Below are 27,110 nucleotides of genomic sequence, written 5' to 3' on the forward strand. Positions count from 1 at the left end.
ACAGTTGCCAGTTATCAGCAGCACTTTCTCACGCTGTTACAGCCCAGCAGTGTCGCCAGTCAGTGTCATTAGTCATTGCTGTCAGTGTCGTCCATCAGTGCCGCCTATCAGAGACCATCATTGAAACCTATCAGTGTGCATCAGTGCCGCCTATCAGTGACCATCATTGAAACCTATCAGTGTGCATCAGTGCCGCCTATCAGAGACCATCACTGAAACCTATCAGTGTGCATCAGTGCCGCCTATCAGAGACCATCACTGAAACCTATCAGTGTGCATCAGTGCCGCCTATCAGTGACCATCATTGAAATCTATCAGTGTGCATCAGTGCCGCCTATCAGAGACCATCATTGAAACCTATCAGTGTGCATCAGTGCCGCCTATCAGAGACCATCATTGAAACCTATCAGTGTGCATCAGTGCCGCCTATCAGTGACCATCATTGAAACCTATCAGTGTGCATCAGTGCCGCCTATCAGTGACCATCATTGAAACCTATCAGTGTGCATCAGTGCCGCCTATCAGTGACCATCATTGAAATCTATCAGTGTGCATCAGTGCCGCCTATCAGTGACCATCATTGAAACCTATCAGTGTGCATCAGTGCCGCCTATCAGTGACCATCATTGCTGCATATCAGTGCATCATCAGTGCCTCCTCATCAATACCCTCCAGTGCCGCCTCATCAGTGCTGCCTAATCCGTGCCACCTTATCAGTGCCACCTATCAGTGCCCATCAGTGCTGCCTATCTGTGCCACCTCATCAATGCCCATCAGTGCTGCCTACCAGTGCCCGTCAGTGCTGCCTATCAGTGCAGCCTCATCAACACACGACAGTGAAGGAGAAAAATTACCCGTTTGCAAAATTTTATAATAAAAACAAAATGTTTCAAATTTTTTGCTCTGTTTTGTTTATATTGCAAAAAATAAAACAAACAGCGGTGAATAAATACCACCAAAAGAAAGCTCTATTTGTGTGAAAAAAATGAAAAGAATTTCATATGGGCACAGTGTTGCATGACCGCGCAATTGTCATTCAAAGTGCAACAGCGCTGAAAGCTGAAAATTGACCTGGGCAGGAAGGGGGTATAAGTGCCCGGTAGGCGAGGGGTTAAAATGCGTTCCTTTCATTTTCTTTGAGCAATGTACATTTGAAAATTGATCAGCCCTGATTAGAAAAAAATAATATGTCCCTACATGTAAAGCAATCATGAATCTTGATGAATGCCAGCAGCTGAAAAAATGACTGCCCATCAAACACGACCAACCCGGTCCCAACAATCATTGAATGACAGCGTTGCTTTACTATGTACACAAAGGGGTGACATCACAGGCCTCCCCTTGAGACCCCACCCATAGTCATCATAGTAACCCTGACCGCATGCTTGGAAAAGGATCTGGTATGAATTTTGGGGGGAGGCCATGTTTTTGCCATGGGGTTCACCTTAAAATCCATACCTAACTGACGGGCCTGGTATGGATTTTGGGTGGTGCCCATACATTTTTTTTTTTTTGCGGGTTCCTAACAACCAATAAAATCAAAGCAAAAAAACTGGAAGCTTTAGCAAAAAAGACAAGAGGGGGAAAAATGCACTGGAACGTATTAAAACGCATGAAAATGTATCAAACACATGCATCTGGATCAGAAAAGCATGGTGTGAATCAGCCCTTATTACTAGATGTACAATGCTCTGTGTATTAGTACTTCTTCTAGAAGAGTGTTCTGTAACGATACTACAGGTTTGCGCCAATATCTACTTCTATCTTTGTCTGTGAAGAGTCGGGGAGAAGAGGAAGTCCATCTGCGTCGGCGTCTTTCCACATATACTGCACATATTGTAACAATATAAGTTCCTCTTTGGATGTTTTATAATCAGCAAAGATTGTCGTGATATCAGTTAGCAATCATGATGTCCCATGTGCTGGTCCTGGTCATGCCGTGTCTATGGGGTATGTAGTATATACAGTCTGTAGTGATTCTTATATACAGTGTGCTGGTCCTGCTCATGCTGTGTCTATGGGGTATGTAGTATATACAGTCTGTAGTGATTCTTACATACAGGGCGCTGGTCCTGCTATTGCTGTGTCTATGGGGTATGTACTGTATATACAGTCTGTAGTGATTCTTATATACAGGGTGCTGGTCCTGGTCATGCTGTGTCTATGGGGTATGTAGTATATACAGTCTGTAGTGATTCTTATATACAGGGCGCTGGTCCTGGTCATGCTGTGTCTATGGGGTATGTAGTATATATACAGTCTGTAGTGATTCTTATATACAGTGTGCTGGTCCTGCTCATGCCGTGTCTATGGGGTATGTAGTATATACAGTCTGTAGTGATTCTTATATACAGGGTGCTGGTCCTGCTCATGCCGTGTCTATGGGGTATGTAGTATATACAGTCTGTAGTGATTCTTATATACAGGGTGCTGGTCCTGGTCATGCCGTGTCTATGGGGTATGTAGTATATACAGCCTGTAGTGATTCTTATATACAGGGCGCTGGTCCTGGTCATGTGTGTCTATGGGGTATGTAGTATATATACAGTCTGTAGTGATTCTTATATACAGGGCGCTGGTCCTGGTCATGCCGTGTCTATGGGGTATGTAGTATATATACAGTCTGAAGTGATTCTTATATACAGTGTGCTGGTCCTGCTCATGCTGTGTCTATGGGGTTATGTAGTATATATACAGTCTGTAGTGATTCTTATATACAGGGCGCTGGTCCTGGTCATGCTGTGTCTATGGGGTATGTAGTATATACAGTCTGTAGTGATTCTTATATACAGGGCGATGGTCCTGCTCATGCTGTGTCTATGGGGTATGTAGTATATACAGTCTGTAGTGATTCTTATATACAGGGCGATGGTCCTGGTCATGTGTGTCTATGGGGTATGTAGTATATACAGTCTGTAGTGATTCTTATATACAGGGCGATGGTCCTGCTCATGCTGTGTCTATGGGGTATGTAGTATATACAGTCTGTAGTGATTCTTATATACAGTGTGCTGGTCCTGGTCATGCTGTGTCTATGGGGTATGTAGTATATACAGTCTGTAGTGATTCTTATATACAGGGCGATGGTCCTGCTCATGCTGTGTCTATGGGGTATGTAGTATATACAGTCTGTAGTGATTCTTATATACAGGGTGCTGGTCCTGCTCATGCCGTGTCTATGGGGTATGTAGTATATACAGTCTCTAGTGATTCTTATATACAGCAGTAAATTTATATATGGCCTGTAGCAGGGGTGGACTGACAACTCATGGGTCCCCCGGGCAATAGGGGATCATGGGGCCCCTGTGTCCTTGCCCAAACTCAAAAAAGCCTATGAAAAAGGTACCAGGGGCATCTCATGGGGCCCCCTACTGATCCCGGGCCCTTGGGCAGTGCCCGAGTTTCCAAATGGTCAGTCCGCCCCTGGTCCTGTAGTATTATATGTAGCATTGGTCTGCTAATTCTGTGCTTTCTATACACACTGATCAGCCATAACATTATGACCACTGACAAGTAAAGTGGATAACATGGATTGTTTGGTTACAATGACATGTGGGAGTCAGTGGGATATGTTAGGCAGCGAGTGAACATGTCCCTGAAGTTGACGTGTTAAAAGCAGAAAAAACAGGCAATTATAAAGACTTGGACAACTGCTCAATGGCTGCATGACTGGGTCAGAGCCACTTCAACGTGGCAGCTCTTGTGGAATGTTCCCGGTCTGCAGTGCTGAGCACCTATCCTGTCCTGGAAGGAGAACAGGTCAACTGGTGACATGGGGCTACTATGGGTGGCCAAGGCTCACTGATACACGGGGAGAGCGAAGGCCGGCCCATGTAGTTTGATCCAGGGTACCACAGTCCATTGTGACCCGTGTCCACAGTCAAAAGGAGAGTTTGGAATCTGATGGTTTGATTGCTCCTGTGGACAGGTGTCTTTTATACAGGTAACAAAATGAGATTAGCAGCACTCCATTTAAGAGACTGCTTCTAATCTCAGCTTGTTACCTGTATGAAAGACACCTGGTAGCCAGAACTCCTGCTGAATGACAGGGGATCAAATCCTTATTTCCCTCATGAACATGCAAATCAGTCATCATTTGTTAGACGCATTTCTGCTGAATTTGTTGTTGCTATTCTGTCTCTCAGTGTTACAATACACCGAACATTCCATTGTTAGACCGATCATTTCTTTGTGAGTGGGCAAACATTCAAAATCAGCTGGAGAAATACGTATTTCCTTCATTGTATGTGTGTGTGTATATATATATATATATATATATATATATATATATATATATACACAATATCTCCCAGAAGTGAGTCCCCCCCTCACATTTTTGTAAATATTTGATTCTATCTTTTCATGTGACAACACTGAAGAAATGACACTTTGCTACAATGTGACGTAGTCAGTGTACAGCTTGTATAACATGTAAATTTGCTGTCCCCACAAAATAACCCAACACACCGCCATTAATGTCTAAACCGCTGGCAACAAAAGTGAGTCCACCCCTAAGTGACAAGGTCCAAATAGGGCCCAATTAGCCATTTTCCCTCCCCGAGGTCATGTGACTCGTTAGTGTTACAAGGTCTCAGGTGTGAATGGGGAGCGGGTGGGTTACATTTGGTGTTATCGCTCCCACTCTCTCTTACTGGTCACTGGAAGTTCAACATGGCACCTCATGGCAAAGAACTTTCTGAGGATCTGAAAAAAAGAATTGTTGATAGTGGAAGGTTCTCCCAGGTGGGGGGGCAGGGGTGTTGTTGGTCAATGTCAGGCTCTCTCTGCGGGAGGGGGAAAGGGCTGGGGGTGTTGGTCATGTCCATGGGGCCAGACGATTTTTGTGTTGCCCAGGGCAGCACAAAACCTAAATACACCACTGCCCCTGCAATACTTCTGTTTCAATGGAGAGACAGTTGCAGTTATTGAAAGAATGTCGTTTAGAAGCTTCTTTCAGAAATACCGAATAACAACATTGATATATTGTTTTGTCACGTTTTCTAGCAAATTCAAATGAATGGCAAATTATTAATTTATTTCAGGTACTTATATAGCGCCATCAATTTACATATATATTGTACATTCAGATCAGTCCCTAACCCTCAAGGGGTCTACAATCTAAGGTCCCTAACCCTCAAGGGGCGTACAATCTAAGGTCCCTGACCCTCAAGGGGCGTACAATCTAAGGTCCCTGACCCTCAAGGGGTGTACAATCTAACGTCCCTGACCCTCAAGGGGCGTACAATCTAAGGTCCCTGACCCTCAAGGGGCGTACAATCTAAGGTCCATAACCCTCAAGGGGCGTACAATCTAAGGTCCCTAACCCTCAAGGGGTGTACAATCTAAGGTCCCTAACCCTAAGGGGTGTACAATCTAAGGTCCCTAACCCTCAAGGGGTGTACAATCTAAGGTCCCTAACCCTCAAGGGGTGTACAATCTAAGGTCCCTAACCCTCAAGGGGTGTGCAATCTAAGGTCCCTAACCCTCAAGGGGTGTACAATCTAAGGTCCCTAACCCTCAAGGGGTGTACAATCTAAGGTCCCTAACCCTCAAGGGGCGTACAATCTAAGGCCCCGAACCCTCAAGGGGCGTACAATCTAAGATCCCTAACCCTCAAGGGGTGTACAATCTAAGGTCCCTAACCCTCAAGGGGCGTACAATCTAAGGTCCCTGACCCTCAAGGGGCATACAATCCAAGGTCCCTAACCCTCAAGGGGCATACAATCTAAGGTCCCTAACCCTCAAGGGGCGTACAATCTAAGGCCCTTAACTCACATACATACACATAATAGGGACAATTTAGACAGGATCCAGTTAACCTACCAGCATGTTTTTGGACTGTGGGAGAAAACGAGAGTACAGTACCTGGAGGAAACCCACACAGGCACAGGGAGAACATGCAGACTCCAGGGAGGTGACGCTGTGGTTGGGATTTGAACCAACGATCCGAGTACTGCCAGGTGGGAGCACTAACCATTTAGCCATTGTGCTGCTTATATGCAAGTAAGAATTTCAATTACACAACTTTTGGGTGCTATGAAAAGAAAAGAACCACAAAAAACCCTGTAATTTCCCCTTCCCATTTTACTCGAATGCGTTTTGTCAAAACAGAAAATTTACTGAAGTCATCAGATTTTTCAGGTTTCATAATTTTTTTTAATTTTAGGGAAATCAGAACTCTCAGTTTCACTCACAAGATAACTTGACATAAGCGCCGGGACAAATGTTTGTTGGAATAGACACACAGATATTGGAAAGCGAATGTCCACCTTTTAAAATATGATTTCTTGTCCTTTTTCCTACCTGAGTGATAATCCCGATATGTTCTTTTCATAGGTGGGTTCCATGAAACTTCCACACAATACTGCATCGATCAGCCGAGAGGAAGGGAATCGGTGGTTGGAGGAGCGATAACAATCCCCTGCCAGATTGCCTTTCCAGTAGAGAACAAAATCAAGTCTGTAAATCTTGCAGTAAAAGCATCAGCCACCATAAATTATTGTGGACGTCAAGAAGATGAAATTTACAATGACACAGAAACCCCCAACATATCCCCCAGCTATTCAGGCAGACTAAGCGTCCATCTGGATCCAAACTACAGAAATGCGACCATAACTATAAATAATTTAAAGACTTCTGATGCTAAAAATTATTGTTTCCGTTTAAAATTACAATTTCAAGACACTGAAGAGATTCATCAATGGCAGAATCCAGGTGGAACTCGCGTTTTGGTAAAAGGTAAGGCAAGAACAAATGTTTTAATGGCAACATCAGCCCCCCCTTTTTCCCTTTTAGCACAACACACTTATTCTGTTAGGCCCCATGTACACGGGACGTTTCTGAACGATAGAAACTGACTGCTGGAAAACGTAGGTTAAAAATGTCTGTTTAGCTGCGTTTGCGTTAAGAAGAGTTTTTTAAAGATAAGCACGGTAGAACCTCCAAAATGCCCAGAATGCACTGAAAAGTGGTAAATTAACTATTTCGGACTGTTTCAGAGAAATACAGAGAGCAGAAGCAGAGACAGCAGTATGTGTTGAGATTAGCTTAGGTGTGAGTTGCTCATTAACATTTCTATTGTTTATAAGGGTGGGAAAGGTGTCTGGTGGAGGGGGTCATTAAGGTCACCTGGCAGGGGGTCTTCATGAGGAATTTGAGGTGTGAATGGTCATTAACATATCTTTTGTTTCCAAGGGTGGAGAGGTCTGAGGTGTGAATGGTCATTAACATCTCTTTTGTTTCCAAGGGTGGGAGAGGTGTCTGGTGGAGGGAGTCATTAAGGCCACCTGGCAGGTGGTCTTCAGGAGAATTCTGAGGTGTGAATGGTTATTAACATATCTTTTGTTTCCAAGGGTAAGAGAGGTCTGAGGTGTGAATTGGTCATTACAATGTGTGACAAGCTTGATAGGAACATCCTGTGTTCAGTGTTTTGTCCATCTGAGCACCTTGAAAACGCTTTGCATGCATTTTTCATGATGAAAAACGGCTCTGGACAGCATCGGGAACTGGAAGAGTTAACAAAAAATTGCAAACGCTTATAAACATGTTTTTCTATGTTTAGCCTCATTTAGCCGCGTTTACAAGCATTTTGCGTTTGAAACATTGACAAAATTGACATCTGAACGCAAGTTTGTAGCGTTAAAAAAAAACGGCTGTAAACTCAAATGCCTGTAAATGACTGTATAGGACGATGTGTAGATGGACACATAGGAAAACATTAGGGAGAGTTCAGGGGCTGCTGAAAAAAATGCTAAACAGCTCCTGAACGTGAGTTTACCAGCTGCAGTGTACATGAGCCCTTAAAGGCATAAAAACAAGAATGGATCTGATCAGCCAGGAGCGGGTGGATTATTTCCGTATCAGGCGGTACCAATAAATGTACCTTGAACCCTTTAAGTTGAGCGTCTCCATTTTTGTTTTTATGCCTTTGATGTTAACAGAGCACGGCCCGTCTTGGAGCCAGCACCCTTTGGTCGGGTGAGCAGTGAGTAGCGGAGTAGTTGGGATTCATTGCAAATACTTTTTTTTTTTCTAAAAAAAAAAACCAAACACAAGTGTGCTGTCTGCTGTCACCTATCAAATATAGAACCATTCAATAGGTTAAATCATAGTGCACTCAACAAATGTAATCACATAAATATTGTAACAAATACCAGATGGAAATGTGCAAAAAATGCGTTCGTTTGTTGAGTCCATACGGCATGTGCACTCTGTCCTCAGGTTTCTATGGGATTGAGGTCCTGCTTACCCTGATTTCTCTTGTTAGTGAGAACATATGGGATCTATAAGTGGCCCATACATTCAACAATTCACTGCTGTTTAACCCCTTCACACCTAAGGGTAAAACAAATCTAAATGCCTAAGCACAATTCTGCAACGTTGACATGTGTCAGTAAAACCGTCCATATCATCACAACTACTTTGTACATCTGGGTGGATTATACCGTGTTTTTTTCAGGACAAATTGGGCTTTCATTTGGTGGTAAATGGTAATGGATATCTCCTGATTTTTTTTTTATTATCAAAGGAAAACTGGCCCAAAATAAGAAAAAATTTTTTTTTATTTGGCTGTGTGTTTCTTGTTACTACCATAACCTACCACCAAAGAACAACCCAAAATAAATTCTCCAGCTCTTGATGATCGCAGCGATACCATCTATGTGTATGTTATTTGTTGTTTGTACCCAGAGTACAGCCCAGAAACAATAGTGCACATTTTTTTTTTTTTTTACCTAAAACACACTGACACTAACTGACACTGATTCCAATTTTTTTTTTTTTAAATCATGACCTTTGACCCTGACCTTGACCCAAACACTAACCCTGGCAGTGAACTAGATCAAACTTCGATCCAGGTAATTTTTCTTTATTTTTTATTTTATTTTTTAATATTTATTTATTTTTTTTTTTTTTGTACAAACATTTTTTTTTCCATTCTATGCCAGGAGTTAGATAGATACAATATATCTCTCTCCTTCATTCATGGAGAGAAAAAAAAACAAGGGGGCCGGACTGTACAGTGACTGATCACTGTGATAGCCAATCAGAGGCTATCACAGCAATCATGTGACCCGGAATCGGGAGTCCCGGGTCCCGATCGTTAGAATGGGACCCGGGGCTCTCAGTGACACCGTGATCTTTGTGCTGGGAGCGCGCCGTGCGGCGTGCTCCCAGCAGAAAGACAGGTACGCAAATATACAGCCTCATGGAAAAAAGCCCAGTTCTGTGAGGACGCATATTTGTGTTACGTCGGCGTCAAGGGGTTAAGTCCACTATTCCTCTCCGGTAGTGGTCTTCCCATGGGCCGGCAGGACATACCAGGCTAGGGCTCTCCATCATTTTTTGAACATACCATTTGTTTTCCAGTGCCTTTACATTTGGTGGCATCTTGGACTACAATATGGGACACATAGATGCGTCGATTACCATATCCACTTCTCTGAGATCTAAGGTCCTGAGGAAGCGGGTCACCCCAGGAAACGCGTCGACCTACAGTTCAGATCTGCATATGACTCCAACGTAACAGTCCCTCCACCACTATATGTGGGAGATAAGGGACGGATTCTACATCCTATATTACTAATGTTTATAATGTAATCATGTTTTTATATCAGTGGAATAAAGTGTTGTAAGATATTTTTAATTAGGTTGTTATGTGTATATTTGACCCTTGCAGGGATATTTAAAATCCCATCATTTGGTGTTTCCTTACGATTGCAGTCTCAAAATAAGTTTACTGCAACAGATCAGGCAGTGATTGCTATTGGTTACAGCATATCATTACCACTCTCTGACTAGTTGCTAGAGGTTACTGCACATCATTTCTGTTTGCTGATTGGTTGTTATAGGTTACTGCACATCCTTACCGCTCACAAATTGGTTGCTAGAGGTTACTGCAAATCCTTACCACTCACTGATTGGTTGCTAGAGGTTACTGCAGAACATAACTGCTCACTGATTGGTTGATAGAGGTTACTGCACATTATTACTGCTCACCCATTGCTAGCTAAAGATTACTGCATATCATTACTGCTCATTGATTGGTTGCTAGACGTTACTGCACATCCTTACCGCTCACTAACTGGTGGCTAGAGGTTACTGAAAATCCTTACCGCTCACTGATTGATTGCTAGAGGTTACTGTACATCCTTACCACTCACTGATTGGTTGCTAGAGGTTACTGCATATCATAACTGCTCACCCATTGGTGGCTAGAGATTACTGAATATGATTTCTGCTCACCCTGCTCACCCGTGTATTCCTGGGTGACCTGAGCCCCGGCTCTGTGCAGGCTAGAAGAGGCACAGCAATGGACAGGACTCTGTGACTTTTTTTAGCACACATTACAATGCATCATTGGAGAGACACTAGCTACAAATATTATAAAATGATGTAACAAATCAGGCAGGTCGTTAGGCAGTTTTACAGTGTGCAGTAATAGTAGTAGAAGGTACATCCTGAAACAGTTATACTCAGAAGTCACTGAGCACAAGTGAATAACACACCAGTAATGTAGAGTAAATTTTAAAGGAGAACTATAGCCAAAACAAACTTGGCTATACTTCCCCTAGGGATCACAGGAGTGCGATTCGTTCTACACTCCTGTGACCCCTTTTCAGCTGACAGCGGGCTAAAGTCCACTGTCAGCTGATGTCACTCAGCCAGTCCAGGCTCTGGAAAGATCCTGACTTTAAAGTGGATCTGCACTGCATCTGAGCACCACAAACCAAAATGTTATTTGTTCCATTGTTAATATTCAAAGCAAACTCACCCATCCATCTATGTCTTTATGCCATGTCTTTATGCCCATGCTCTATTTTGCTGAGAAATCTGCTTTTTTTTTCAAAAGGAAATTATTCAGATTGGGGTGTTGCTTTATGTAATTCAAGCCAATTGTGAAAGAAAAAAAAAATCAGTTCTGCAGTCTAATAGGCACCACCAGTGAACTTTGTCAAACTGAATGCGGATAGATATTCTCAATTTTAGTTGAAAGGTTGGAAGTTCACAATTGCCTAAAATGGCCTTGTTTATTGTAGCATGAAAGGCACCCTTGACAGTAAACACCTGATCTCAGGGCCACATACTTTTGGTCCTAAAGGTTAGGTGTCCACAGACCTTATTGTGTGAATTGGATAAACATAAAATCCGGACAATTGGAATTTTGGGAAGGACAGGTGAGCAATGTTGGCCTCGTACTGACTGAGTAATGCATATATGCGGTGGCAGAAATGGTGGGCTTCAGCACCCAATCATAGTACATATGCATCAACGCGCACTCCCAGCACACTGACTGAGCTGTCAATGACAGATTCTGATTGGGAGCCATCAAGATAGGCCAATTATAGCGGTCACACACAAACAGAAGCCATGCCACTTCCTGGGCATTAAAGCCCACTTAATGGGCCGTTGTGACCAAGCGTTATGGGGTTAGCTATTAAATTAATTATACAAAGGGCGTTCAAATCAAACCGGGACTTTTAAGTTTATATAAGAAAAGAACAAAATTCAAGGAGTGGAAACTGCATTTATTTTTCAACATACTCCCCTGCTACATTTATACACTTATCCCAGCATTTAACTAATGCCTGGAAATCTTCAGCATAGAAAGATTTGTCAGTACGCCAGAACCATCCTAGGACAGCCGTCTTCAATTCGGCACCATTGTGTTCACCGTTCCCACAGAAAAATTTATCTCTTGTGAGATTTCCCAATAGGTTATACATCGATTATCCAGGATCAGGTGTTCCATACACTAAATGTTCACAGAAATGACTGCTGTGGGCTGGGAACCACCATGGCCAGGATCATCACTGATGGACGTACAGCCATCTTTGAAATGTTTACACCATTCAAATGGTTTACTGAATGTCTTATCACCGTACTGTGCTTGAAGTCTTCTGTAGATATTCGCGAGTTGCCCCATTCAGATGTCTTACTGCGGCTTAATGTCTCATCACCGTATTGTGCTTGAAGTCTTCTGTAGATATTCGCAGGTATCACCATTCAAAAGTCTTACTGCGGCTGAATGTGTCATCACCGTACTGTGCTTGAAGTCTTCTGTGATATCCACGGGTTGCACAATTCAAATGTCTTACTGCGGCTGAACGTCTCATCACCATACTGTGCTTGAAGTCTTCTGTAGATATTCGCGGGTATCACCATTCAAATGTATTACTGTGGCTGAACATCTCATCACCGTACTGTGCTTGAAGTCTTCTGTAGATATCCGCGAGTTGCACCATTCAAATGTCTTACTGTGGCTGAACATCTCATCACCGTACTGTGCTTGAAGTCTTCTGTAGATATCCATGGGTTGCACCATTAAAATGTCTTACTGTGGCTGAATGTCTCATCGCCGTACTTTGCTTGATGTCTTCTATAGATATCCCAGGGTTGCACCATTCAAATGTCTTACTGCGGCTGAATGTCTCATCACCGTACTGTGCTTGAAGTCTTCTGTAGATATATTCTATAGGTTTTACTCCTTCGTTTTCAAGAAATGTCATCACCACACTCTGTTCCATGCAAGCACTAACAATGTTATCTGCCATCTTGATTAACGGTCTCTGGACTGGCCCCCAACATGCGCCTATCAGTAATAGGACACACTTGCCACTTACTACTGGGTGTAGCATTCCTTTTTATACCTGTAAAATTTAAAGTCCCGGTTTGACTTGAATGCCTCTCGTAAAAAGCGTTCCATTAAAATTTGCTGTTTTGTTCTGTGCATTGCTTTACTCTTTCTATACTATACTTTATACTTTATTTCTTTGAATCCGTCAGGTGAACATGACCCCAGTGTGGAGACCTTTCCTGTTATCTTTTCTGCTCCTGGAGAAAATGTGACACTTCTCAGTCGCATCAGAATTAGGAATGTAAATACTTTACCCAACGTTACTGCCTGCCGTATAAGATCTAGGACAGAAACAGGAAACTGCGTGTTCAAAGATTCGATTTTATCTTTCAAAATAAATCAAGTGACTCATTCACACCAAGGATCTTATGGGTGGAATATAGAAACTTCTACAAGTCATGGAAAAACATCATCTAACGTTCTTGGACCAGAACTTCAAATTATAAGTACATTTTATGTATTTTTATGCATAATTTATTGTTATTCATTATTTTAGGTGGAAGTGACCCGTTTTGATAGAAGCAATATTAGCAACAGAACAGTTTCACTAGCAAAACTATTTTCTCATGTTTTCTTTATTTCCAAAGGTCAGGGCTGAACTTTAAAATGTATATTCTGTGTACATTTTTCATTTTAGCTAAAAATATTTATATATTTATATATATTTTTTAGTTGAGTTGAGTAAATTTGAAATTTTGCTTTCCAGTTTCTCCTTATCTAATGTTATCAAAATGTAGTTGCTTACAGACCTCAGTAGCTTAAGCTGAAATTTACTCACACAAGTAAATCAGTGCAGGGACTCCTCACCTTGCTACCCTCCTTCTCTACAGCTCTGTCTGAGAAGGAGTGTCTGAAAGGACATGACTACTGCTAGGCTGTATCTTTGGATAACTAATAGTGCTCTGTGAATCCTTTGTCCTGTGTTAAAAGCTTAAGTGTAGAGAAAAGATGATAACATATGTAAAGTAAAATGGAATAAAATCATTATAGTTTCACTTTAAATACATGGCTCAAAAAAATTAAAGGAACACTTTAAAACCCATCAGATCTCAATGGGAAAAAACCTCCTGCTGGATCTCTATACTGATATGGACGGGGTAATGTGTTGAGAATGTAAGGACGCCCCATCGTTTGATGGAAATGAAAATATCAACCTACAGAGGACTGAATTCAAAGACACCCCGAAAATCAAAGTGAAAAAATTATGCAGCAGGCGAGTCCATTTTGCTGAAATGTCATTGCAGCAACTCAGAATGGTCCTCAGTAGTTTGTATGGCCCCCACATGCTTGTATGTATGCCTGACAACATTAGGGAATGCTTTTAATGAGATGACGGATGGTGTCCTGGGGATTTCCTCCCAGATCTGGACAGTCTGAGGTGCAACCTGGCGGCGTCGGATGGACCGAAACATGATATCCCAGAGGTGTTCTATTGGATTTAGGTCAGGCAAGCATGGGGGCCATTTAATGGTATCAATTCCTTCATCCTCCAGGAACTGCCTGCATACTCTCCCCACATGAGGCCGGGCATTGTCGTGCACCAGGAGGAACCCAGGACCCACTGCACCAGCGTAGGGTCTGACTATGGGTCCAAGGATTTCATCCTGATACCTAGTTAGAATGGCATTGTCTAGCCTGTAGAGGTCTGTGCGTCCCTCCATGGATATGCCTCCCCAGACCATCACTGACCCACCACCAAAACGGTCATGCTGAACGATGTTACAGGCAGCAGAACATTCTCCACGGCTTCTCCAGACCCTTTCACGTCTGTCACATGTGCTCAAGGTGACCCTGCTTTCATCTGTGAAAAGCACAGGGGGCGCATGGTGGACCTGCCAATTCTTGTGCTCAATGGCAAATGCCAATCAAGCTCTATGGTGCCAGGCAGTGAGCACAGGGCCCACTAGAGGATGTTGGGCCCTCAGGCCACCCTCATGAAGTCTGTTTCTGATTATCTGGTCAGGTGTCGCCTCATGCTACCAGTAGTGACACTGACCCTAGCCAAATGCAAAACTAGTGAAAAATAGTCAGAAAAAGATGAGTAGGGAAAAAATGTCAGTGGCCTCCACCTGTAAAACCATTCCTGTTTTGGGAGTCGTCTCATTGTTGCCCATCTAGTGCACCTGTTGTTAATTTCATTACCACCAAAGTAGCTGAAACTGATTGCCAACCCTCTCTGCTAGTTACCTGACCAGATCAATATCCCAAAAGTTTCATTGACTTGATGCTAGACTCTGATTAAAAAGTGTTCCCCTCATTTTTTTGAGCAGTGTATATATATGGCTTCATTATTATCAAAATGATAAATATTACTTATTACTATTGGTATTATTTAGTACACATCTGTAACAGGCACCACAGATGGGACCCAATTGGGTTCAGACTGGTTAACCAGGTTTTAGTTCTAGCAGCTGGCGCAGACAGTGCTGGACGTCGTGGAAAAGACATAGAAAGTTCAATGTGCCCACTTGAATATCAAAGGTAAAAGCCCTTAGACAGGACAGGAAGTGAAGGTAAATCTTCCCAGAGGGGACCCAGGCAGAAAAAAAAAGCTGCCGAGAGTTTAATTCTTTTCTCGACGCCTTAGATATGATTTCACTGAATACTACACAGGGATGTAACTCTTAATTTTTGTTCTTAACTGTTAGATAAAACAAATTCATTAAACATCAGTCAGCCAGAGGAAGCTGAATTCCATGGACCCACAACAATCACTTGCAGCTTCACAGTACAGAATAAGAGCAATGTATTAATGACTGAAGTGTACTGGATGATCGGAGACCCAAGAGAGGACTACGTCTACCATCCAAACCCGGACTACATACACCCGGATTACAGGGGAAAGACCAGACTGGTAAATGGCTCCAATCTTCTCCTACAAGACGTCAATGGTTCAGATAACACCACCTTCTACTGCCGAGTGATAATACGAAGATGTTTGGCTACCATGAATAACCCGAACTTTGTGGGGACAATCTTAGAAGACAGTGCTGGAACACGAATTAGAGGTATGTGCTAACTTGTAAATGACAAACATTTAAAGTAGTCTTCTACTATTGCAGCAGCTGTTATTAGTTTTGCTTTTTGTTTTTATGTTTTTACAAATTTTTGATCATTTCATGACTAATGCACCATAGATAGGCTTGTCCACTCCTACTTCCACCATTACCTATCCATACCACTCCCCACCCCCTTAACCAAATAAACTTTACAAAAAACATGACACCATTTTGGAGTAAATGGCCAACATGGCCTTTTATTAACAACTTCACATTTAACATACATCAACCGTTCCTTAACGGAAACCAAAGAATTGTTGTTGGTCTTCAAAGGCACCCACAAACGATCCAAAATGCACCTGCGGACAACCCTATACACTAGGCCTCCAGTCGCAACCAACCAGCTCGGAGACAACCATACCGTCCGCAGTGCAGCACCACCACCTTCCAGTTAAACCTTGGTTAACTGGGAATATCCACCGGGCCCCCCATACCACGGATGGGGTCCCACACCATTGTTTTACCTTCCAAGATGAGAACCGCCTCCAAAGACCAACAACCTCCCGCGAACCAACAGAAAAACCCCCTTTCCAACTTCTATAATCCTATAATTCCCCAATGAATTCCCCACCCCCTGGAGCTAAATGTAACCCTTTCCGTTCCCTACACCACTCTGGGCCTAGTCATGTATGCCCTGCGCTATTTCCATTCTTCCCTATTAGCTACGAGCATTTCTTTTTTTTTTTTAGCTGAAAAAAAAGGAATTTTGACATGTTGCACAACATTTGGGTTACTGTTCCTTTTAATTGGCTATTTCTTTTAATCCTCGAATCACAAAATACACAAACATGCTGAAAAGGATTTAAAATGTTGTGCTTTATTTTTACAATTACAATTTTGTTAACTTTGTGGATTTAGTTTTGCAATAAAATGTCATTCAGTGACTCCACCTAATGTAAAACGACTACTTCATTCATCTCATGTCCTCATTTTACCTTTTCTGTGTGAAACCAATGGTCCACTTTAGGACCAGGCCTATTCAGACGCTTTTTTTTTTTTTTGCTAGAAAATTACTTAGAACCCCCAAACATTATATATATATATATTTTTAGTAGAGGCCCTAAAGAACAAAATGGCGGTTGCTGCAATTTTTTAAATCATCTGGTATTTATGTAGAGGTTTTTAAAATGCAATTTTTTGGAAAAAACACCTTTTAGTGAATTAAAAAACCCAAAACACAATATATAACCCTATTTATTTGTAAAATATGAAATATGTTGTTATACCGAGTAAATGATACCTAACATGTCATGCTTTAAAATTTTGCACGCTCATGGAATGGCGCCAAACTACGGTACTTAAAAATCTCCATAGGCGACGCTTTAAACATTTTTACAAGTTATCAGTTTAGCGTTGCAGAGGGGGTCCAGTACTAGAATGATTGCTCTCACTATTACATTTGCAGCGATACCTCACATGTGCCGTGTAAACATAGTTTACATACGTGGGCATGACCTTGGTATATGTGTTAGCCACTGCATTCAAGCACAGGGGGATGGGGGCACTTTAAAAAAAAAATTAAAATGTATTTATTTTATTTATTTTTTTTAACATGCTGACAACCAGTGAGTCCTCCCCACACAGCCAACTCAGCTGTCAGCTTGGGACAGCTGGCTGTTGGCTGAATGTAAGCAAAGGAGCAGGAATGGTGCTAAACATAAATGGAACACTCTCCCCCCCCCAAACAAAAAAAAGTTTATATTAGACTCATTCAAAACAAAAGTGTGGGCCTACTCCAAAAATCCATATTAGATCCTTATCAATGCATGCAGGCAAGGAAAAGCATGCTCTCCCCAAGCCCTACAAGGCCACAGGTCCTCACCATTGGGACCATTCCTGGACAGGGAGAATCTCTCCTTGGCAATGCACCTTATCCCCATGTTGATGAAGTCAAAGGCCTCTTCCCCACAACCCGGACCTGATGGTGGAGTGGATCTGTGGCCAATAAGGATGTGTCTTTTTAAGAAGGGGGCCCAATGTCCTTAGAGGATCTTTCCCTTCAGGATTTTTCTTTTGGTTTTGGCAAGCAATACAAACCCACAACTGATGAATAAAAATTGTGACCAGGCAATGATGGTGGGGACATCTTAATACACTACATTTTTTATATGATAAACGAAGGGCAACCAAACCGATAAGATGCTCAGCTATAAGGAAAGATTAGCTGAAATTAATTTATTCTCTTTTGAGAAGAGGAGATTGGGGGGATGGGGGGTGTGATCACCATGTACAAATACATAAGTGGTCCCAGGGGCGGACTGATCATTTGGAAACTCGGGCACTGCCCGAAGGCCCGGGGTCAGTAAGGGGCCCCATGAGATGCCCCTGGTACCTTTTTCATAGGCTTTTTTGAGTTTGGGCAAGGACACAGGGGCCCCATGATCCCCTATTGCCCAGGGGCCCCATGAGTTGTCAGTCCGCCCCTGAGTGGTCCATATGGTGAACTCGGTGTAGAGTTATTCACTTTCAGTGCATTACAGAGGACAAAGGGGCGCTCTTTACATCTGGAGGAAAAGAGGTTTAACCTACAAATATGGAAGAGCTGTGAAAGTGTGAAATAAACTCCTTCAGAAATGGGTTCTGTCCAACTCAGTAGGTTGTTTAAAAAAAAAATGTCTGGATGGATTCTCAAATGTGCATAATATAACCGGATATAAATATTTAGAGGTAATAACACCTGGGATAGTTGATCCAAGGAATATCAAATTGCCTCCCGGGGGATCAGAAAGGAATTTTTTCCCCCTCACTGGAGCGAATTAGATCAACGTTTTTTTTTCCTTCCTCTGGATCAACTGTGGGTATAGGGCTGTGTATATGGAGGTTTTCAATATCATTGTTTTCCCTCTAAAAAAAAGTTGGTTGAACTACAGTAGATGGACTAGTGTCTTTTTTTCATCACATCACTAACTATGTAACTATAAATTAAGTGCACAGAGCAATTGGAACTGGACAGTTGCTGACCGCCTAACTGGGAAAATATGACCTTACTTAACCATTTCAATACCAGGCAATTTTAGACCTTCCTGCCCAGGCCATTTTTCAGGTTTCAGCGCTCTCACACTTTGAATGACAATTGCGCGGTCATACAACATTGTACCCAAACTAAAATTTTATAATTTTCTTCACACAACTAGAGCTTTCTTTTGGTGGTATTTAATCACCGCCGGGGTTTTTATTTTTTGCTAAATTAATAAAAAAAGACCAAAAATTTTGAAAAAAAAACACGTTTTTCTTTGTTTCTGTTATAAAAGTTTACAAATAAATAATTGTTCTTCATAAATTTAGGCCGAGATGTATTCTGCTACATGTCTTTGGTGAAAATAACCCAAATTAGGATGTATTTTTTAGTTTATCGGAAAGCTATAGAGTTCACAAACTATGGTATAGATCTGAAAATTGATCAATCCTGAAGTACTGACGGCCAATCTAATTTCTTGAGGTCCAAGAATGTCAGAACAGTACAGATATCCCCCAAATGTCAGGACAGTACAGATATCCCCCAAATGTCAGAACAGTACAGATATCCCCCAAATGTCAGGACAGTACAGATATCCCCCAAATGTCAGGACGGTACAGCTATCCCCCAAATGTCAGAACAGTACAGATATCCCCCCAAATGTCAGGACAGTACAGATATCCCCCAAATGTCAGGACAGTACAGATATCCCCCCAAATGTCAGGACGGTACAGATATCCCCCAAATGTCAGGACGGTACAGATATCCCCCAAATGTCAGGACAGTACAGATATCCCCCAAATGTCAGGACAGTACAGATATCCCCCAAATGTCAGAACAGTACAGATATCCCCCAAATGTCAGGACAGTACAGATATCCCCCAAATGTCAGAACAGTACAGCTATCCCCCAAATGACCCCTTTTTGCAGAGTAGACAGTCCGACGTACTTCATAAGAGGAATGGCGAGTTTTTTGAAGTTGTATTTTTTTTGTCATAATTTTTCGGAAAATTAAAAAATTAAAAAAATTATTTTCACTATTTTTTTTTTACATACTGTCACCAGTGCAGTACAGCGTCATCATATAACTGGCATGGCGGTGATCAGGGACACTGACTGGTGACAGTATGAAAAAAAAAAAATATATATATATATATAAATATATATATATATATATATTGTATTATTTTTAATTTTTTATTACATTTTTTTTTTTTTTAAGATTTTTTTTCATATTTTACTATGACCAAAGTAGTACAATGTTACCATACTAACATTGTACTACTTTGGGGAAGTGATCAGTATTTTTTTTTTTCACACAATTTGCTTTTAGCAAAGAATTACTTTGCTATAAGCAAGCATTTACCTGAATGACATCGATTCATTCAGGGTTTTTTTTTTTTTTTTTTTGTGCTTAGCTGTGATTTGGCCACAGCTAATCACATGACATGTGCATGTGACCTGCTGTGACCATTCACAGCTAGACAGTAGTATACAATGGATGGAATGAATAAAGCCATCCATTGTATACAACTGTCATGTGACCTGCTGTGATTGGTCACATCAGGTCACATGGTACCGGCAACGGGGGCAGATACTCAGATCTGTCATCGGCTGTGTCCGAGGTACACGGCCAGTGATAGATCGTGCCGCTGCGCGGCTCTGCAACCGCGCAAACTGCGCATGTGCGGGAGGACGCCAAATGGCGTACACCCCGGAAATCTAATGCATTTTTGCGGCCGCCAAACAGCTATAGGCCGGGCGGCTAATGGTTAATATTGGGAGTATGGCTGCAGCTAGACGCCATGACCCCGGTATTAATTTTTCCCTCAGATGCCGGACTTTATGTTAAAAGTGATCTGAGTGGTCGATTTGCCGCTGGATCACTTTTAGAAGCAGCAGGAGGGGTCACCCCCCCTCTCCCACTGCCTTCCTGATGATCGGTAGCTCCAGGAACCGACCTGGCGCTGTCGACGGCTAGACATAGAGATTATATAAAGGAAATATGGCCTCCACCCATCTCTATAGACTAGGAGGACCGAAGGGATGTCATGATGCCACTTGTGGTTTCTGCACCACATAAACAAGGCCTTTTTTTTTCAAAGCAAAAGTTTCTATTTTTTTGCTTTTAAAGGTAGAGGAGATATTTGGGGTCTTATAGACCCCATATCTCTCCATAAACAGCATGCTGTCTTGTTATCACAAGGGATATTTGCATTTCTTAAGATAGCAATAAAAGTGATAAAAAAAATTGAAAAAGGACAGTGTAAAAAAAAAAAAAAAAAAAATGTTAAAGTGCCCATCCCCCCATGCTGGCACGCATTATACCTCCTCTGCAGGGGCGGACTGACAACTCATGGGGCCCCCGGGCAATAGGGGATCATGGGGCCCCTGTGTCCTTGCCCAAACTCAAAAAAGCCTATGAAAAAGGTACCAGGGGCATCTCATGGGGCCCCCTACTGACCCCGGGCCCTCGGGCAATGCCCGAGTTTCCAAATGATCAGTCCACCCCTGCTCCTCTGTAATTTTAAACTGGTAACCTGTAGGATTGTTTAAAGCATCACCTATGGAGATTTTTAAGTACCGTAGTTTGGCAAGAGCGTACGCAATTTTAAAACATAGTTACATAGTTAGTCTGGCTGAAAAAAGACAGAAGTCCATCCAGTTCAAACATAAAAAAAAAAAAAGTTATAATCCTACACCCGCAGCTGATCCAGAGGAAGGCAAAAATACCCAGCAAAGAATGATTCAATTTGCTCCTGCAGGGGAAAAAAATTCCTTCCTGATCCCCCGAGAGGCAATCGGATATTCCCTGGATCAACTTTACCTATAAATGTTATATCCAGTTATATTCTGTGTATCTAGGAAAGAATCCCGGACTTTTTTGAAGCAATCCACTGACATGTTAGATATCTTTTTACTCAGAGTAACATTATCGTTCATATATTACAACAAAATTGGGGTAAATATTGTGTTTTGGGTTTTTTTTTCCCAAAAAAATGGTATTTGAAAATCCGCTGCTCAAAAACTGTGTGACATAAAAGACTGCAATGGCCACTATTTTATTCTGAAGGGCCTCTGCTGAAAAAAAAAAATATATATATATATTATATATATATATATATATATATATATATATATATATAGTATATATAATGTTTGGGGGTTCTAAGTAATTTTCTAGCATAATTACTGATTTTTACTTGTAGACAGAGTGTCAGAAAAAGGCCTGGCCCTTACGTGGTTAAATAATGTACATTTTTTTTTGCAAAATTCACCTTCCAGTGTGGGAAGACAACATTAGACAACAAATTCACTGGAATGTCACCAAACGCCAAATCACTAAATTCACAGCAAATCTGGGGTTGGTGAAATTCCCAGTTGATGCCCAATAAGAATGTGCCTGTTGATGAGGAGGGTTCAGGGTCATTAGAGATTTGTCCCTTGCTTTAGGCTGGTGATGCAAACCTATAATTCATGAATAAAATTGCCTTTATATGACCCCCGATATCTCCTATAACTGCATGTATCTTTCAATTTCCAGGTAACCCCTCTAAATTATTACTAATTGTACTGAGTGTGGTCCTTGTCCTGGTCTTCCTGGTCATCTTCATTCTGTTGATTATCGCCTTGATAAAAAGAAGAGGTAATCCTGCATTGCCATTCAAACTTTAGGGGGCTGGATTGTGGGCAGCGGGAGTAGAAAAATCTCTGGTATCGGTAGGAGTAAACAATAGGTTTGGTGGTCAGTGGGAATGGTGCCCCAATGTTGGTGTCAGTGGGAGGAATAGTGCCCCATCATTGGTGTCAGTAGGAGGAATAGTGCCCCAATGTTGATGTCAGTGGGAGGAATAGTGCCCCATCATTGGTGTCAGTGGGAGGAATAGTGCCCCATTGTTGATGTCAGTGAGAGAAATAGTGCCCCATTGTTGATGTCACTGAAAGGAATAGCGCCCCAATGTTGGTGTCAGTGGGAGGAATAGTGCCCCATCATTGGTATCAGTGGGAGGAATAGTGCCCAATTGTTGATGTTAGTAAGAGGAATAGCACCCCAATGTTGGTGTCAGTGGAGGAATAGTGCCCCATCATTGGTGTCAGTGGAAGGAATAGTCCCCCATCATTGGTGTCAGTGGGAGGAATAGTGCCCCATCATTGGTGTCAGCGGGAGGAATAGTGCCCCAATGTTGGTGTCAGTGGGAGGAATAGTGCCCCATCATTGGTATCAGTGGGAGGAATAGTGCCCCATCATGGGTGTCAGTGGAAGGAATAGTGCCTCATCATTGGTGTCAGTGGGAGGAATAGTGCCCCTTTGTTGGTGTCAGTGGGAGGAATATTGCCCCATCATTGGTATCAGTGGGAGGAATAGTGCCCCATCATTGGTATCAGTGGGAGGAATAGTGCCCCATCATTGGTGTCAGTGGGAGGAATAGTGCCCCATCATTGGTGTCAGTGGGAGGAATAGTGCCCCATCATTGGTGTCAGTGGGAGGAATAATGCCCCATCATTGGTATCAGTGGGAGGAATAGTGCCCCATCATTGGTGTCAGTGGAAGGAATAGTGCCCCATCATTGGTGTCAGTGAGAGTAATAGTCCCTCTTCATGGAAGGAATAGTGATCCAAGGTCCAAATAAAAGCAAACAAGAGGCCAGTTTGGAGACCCCTGATATAAAGGTTTTCTAGTAAAATTGTATTGTGGCTTATTAGTTGAATGGGGGAAATTGGTGTAAATTTCGGAAGAAGGAAAATATTCTAAATATGAAATACAAGGTAGCTATGTTGTTGTTGCTCAACACGATATTCTCGGGGTAGGCACTAGTCGTACATATGGCTGTAACATAAATATGGTGGGAGCTCATGTTATTATGTCCTAAACAGCTAAAGGACCATGAGTAAGGAGCAGGGGCGGACTGACCATTTGGAAACTCGGGCACTGCCCGAGGGCCCGGAGTTAGTAGGGGGCCCAATGAGATGCCCCTTGTATCTTTTTCACAGGCTTGTTTGAGTTTGGGAAAGGACACAGGGGCCCCATGATCCCCTATTGCCCGGGGGCCCCATGAGTTGTCAGTCCGCCCCTGGTAAAGAGATTTTGGTGAGGACACTGGAGAGCGGAATAAGAGGAGGCAAACTATTAAAGTGTACGTTTTTATTGCTCTCTGTGTCCCCCACTTTGGAGATTCTCCCACTATTTGTACTGGTGACCAAAGAAAGTAAGGAGAAGTCAAAATTGTATAATTGTATAAAATTTAAAGCACCCCCATCACCCTGAGGATACACGCAAATGCAATTGCACCCGTACTGTAGGCCCCGCGCGTATTTATCAATAACAAATGCAGTTATGGCCATAAACCTCAGAGTGAGCGCAATGATTCTACGGTCGTCATTCACAAATACATTTACACTGATAGTCTGTAAAGGCTTTTCAAGCATCACCTATAAAAAATTGTAGGTACTGAAGTTTGTCGCCATGTCACAGATGTGCACAATTTGGTGTCTCCACACCGTAGGTATCTATTTAATCAATGCAACATCGTCTTTCACATTTTACCAAATCTGGGTGTTTTATTTTATTTTTAATTTATTTATTTATTTCAGGTACTTCTATAGCGCCGTCAATTTACACAGAGCTTTACATTATATATTATAAATTCACATCGGTCCCTAACCCTCAAGGGGCGTACAATCTAAGGTCCCTAACCCTCAAGGGGCGTACAATCTAAGGTCCCTAACCCTCAAGGGGCGTACAATCTAAGGTCCCTAACCCTCAAGGGGCGTACAATCTAAGGTCCCTAACCCTCAAGGGGTGTACAATCTAAGGTCCCTAACCCTCAAGGGGTGTACAATCTAAGGTCCCTAACCCTCAAGGGGTGTACAATCTAAGATCCCTAACCCTCAAGGGGTGTACAATCTAAGGTCCCTGACCCTCAAGGGGTGTACAATCTAAGGTCCCTAACTCACATTCATACATACACATACTAGGGACAATTTAGACAGGAATCAATTAACCTACCAGCATGTCTTTGGAGTGTGGGAGGAAACCGGAGTACCCGGAGGAAACCCACGCAGGCACAGGGAGAACATGCAAACTCCAGGCAGGTTTGTGTTTGTGTCCATTAAAAGTCATTTTAGTGTATTTTTTCCTGAAAATTTCCAACAGCCACCATTTTATTTTCCAGAGCCTCTGCTTTCAGAAAAATATGTTAGAAGGCTCTAAGTAATTTTCTGAAAAAAAAAAACAGATTTTTACAAGTCGGTGAAAAATGAGAAAAACATGCCCTGGAGAGTGGTTATATAGAAAATAACTGTGATTTTTTTTATTTCCCCCATGTAGGTAACAAACTACACAGCTCTAGGTATGATTATCTATTATGACCTATCTATCTATCTATCTATCTATCTATCTATCTATCTATCTATCTATCTATCTATCTATCTATCTATCTATCATCTATCTATTATCTACCTATCATCTATCTATCTATTATCTATCTATCTATCTATCTATCTATCTATCTATCTATCTATCTATCTATCTATCTATCATCTATCTATCTATCTATCTATCTATCTATCTATCTATCTATCATCTATCTATCATCTATCTATCATCTATCTATCATCTATCCATCTATCTATCTATCTATCTATCTCTCTCTCTATCTATCTATCATCTATCTATCTATCTATCTATCTATCTATCTATCTATCTATCTATCTATCAATCTCTCTCTCCCTCTGTCTGTCTGTATCAAATTCTGTCTTCCTAGTTGTCTATCTCTCTAAATAAAACTTTAATCTTTAATAAATGACAACAATTAAATGTAATTGATGCTTCAATACAAATGTATGAGTATCTACGCACCTCTCCGACTAACACGAATTACCTGTATTGATCAGGGAGGCTTTTGCTGAAACTACAGAGACGACAGAGGATATAAAAGTAGGTAACAATAAATTCATGCTAAAGTTCCAATACACACATTACTCCTACACTTCTGAGTGACACGAGCTCTCTGTTTGGCTACTAGGGCTAGTAAATAACTAGTTATGAGTAAACAGATACATTGTACACCACGTACATTAATGGAATTAGGAAAGGTTAAATCTGACTGGCAGTGTGGTAAACCTCTGTTCCGTTTCTTGAAGTAAGGGTAATGTGATTTTAGAAATCTACTTGTTTCAGGTTCACAGTTAGTTGTGCTCAAAAGTTTGCCTCCCCTTGGAGAATTGGTAATATACAGTATGGACCATTTTTACAGAAAACATGAGTAAGCGGCAAAACACATTTCTTTTATTTCTTATTGGTTTAGTATTCATCTGTAGGTGATAACAGAATGGTACAATCTTAAAACAAGGCATGGCAAGTAACCAAATGAAATGCCCCCCCCCGTTCAAAAGTCTGCATCCCCTTAGTTCCTAATCCTGTGTATTGCCCCCTTTAGCATCAACGACAGCGTGCCGTCTTTAGTAATAGTTGTCTATGAGGCCCCCCGAATTCTTGCCGCTGGTATGGCTTACCATTCGTCTTGGCAAAATGTCTCCAGGTCATGCAAAGTCTGGTTGTCTTGCGTGAACTGCACATTTGATACCTCCCTAGAGCGGCCCGATGATATTAAGGTCTGGAGACTGTGATGGCCACTCCAGAACCTTCACCTTTTTCTGCTGTAACCACCGGAGGGTCAAATTGGCCTTGTGTTTAGGGTCATTGTCGTGATGGAAAAGTCCAAGAACGTCTCATGAGCAGCTTTCGTGCACAAGAATGCAAATCGTCTGACAGTATTTTCTGATAACCTGCTACATTCATCTTGCCCTCAATTGTCACAAGATTCCCTGTGCCTTTAGAGCTGACACCCCCCCCAAAATGTCAGTGAGCCACCACCATGCTTCACAGTGAGGATGATATTCTTGGCGCTATAGTCCTAGTTGACCCCTCTCCAAACAAATGACTTATGGTTATGACCAGAATGCTCTTTTTTTGGTCTCATCATTTCAGAATACAGTGTGCCAGGAGCTGTGAGGAGTGTCAAGGTGTTGGCATATTGTAACTGGGTCTCTTTGTGGCATCGGCACAGTAAAAGTTATTTCTGGCAGCTCAACCATGCAGCTCATTTTTGTTGAAGTATCGTTGTTTTGTGCTCCTTGAAACAAGCACACCATCTTTTTCCACAGCAGCCTGTATTTCTCCTGAATTTACCTGTTGCTTTTTCTTTGCGATCTGTAATCTTCCATGATCTACCTGACCTTGGCTTGGTTTCAAGAGATCCCTGAACTTTCCACTTCTTATTAAGTGATTGAACAGTAATGACCGGCATATTCAAGGCTTTGGATATCTTTTTATATCCTTTTCCATTTTTATAAAGTTTCATTGCCTTGTTATGCAGGAATTTTGACAGTTCTTTTCTGCTCCCCATGGCTCAGTATCTAGCTTGTTCAGTGCATCCACCTAAGAGCTAACAAACTCATT

The 27,110-nt window shown here is 41.9% G+C and overlaps 1 protein-coding gene across 1 annotated transcript in view; it reads left to right on the plus strand.

Annotated features, from left to right (window-relative positions):
- The window catches only part of LOC149448972 (uncharacterized), a 40,329-nt gene extending 13,565 nt beyond the window's left edge, over nucleotides 1–26,764 (plus strand). The window contains exons 2-5 of the mRNA XM_089694024.1: nucleotides 12,784–13,080; nucleotides 15,283–15,642; nucleotides 22,194–22,295; nucleotides 26,640–26,764. Coding sequence (XP_089550150.1) covers nucleotides 12,784–13,080; nucleotides 15,283–15,642; nucleotides 22,194–22,295; nucleotides 26,640–26,764 — 884 coding nt within the window. The remainder of the gene's footprint in view (nucleotides 1–12,783; nucleotides 13,081–15,282; nucleotides 15,643–22,193; nucleotides 22,296–26,639) is intronic.
- The last annotated feature ends 346 nt before the right edge of the window (nucleotides 26,765–27,110 follow it).

This window comes from Staurois parvus, unplaced genomic scaffold (genome assembly GCF_062004578.1).
Source record: "Staurois parvus isolate SC_StPar_1 unplaced genomic scaffold, SC_StPar_1.0 ptg000647l, whole genome shotgun sequence".
Taxonomy (NCBI): domain Eukaryota; kingdom Metazoa; phylum Chordata; class Amphibia; order Anura; family Ranidae; genus Staurois; species Staurois parvus.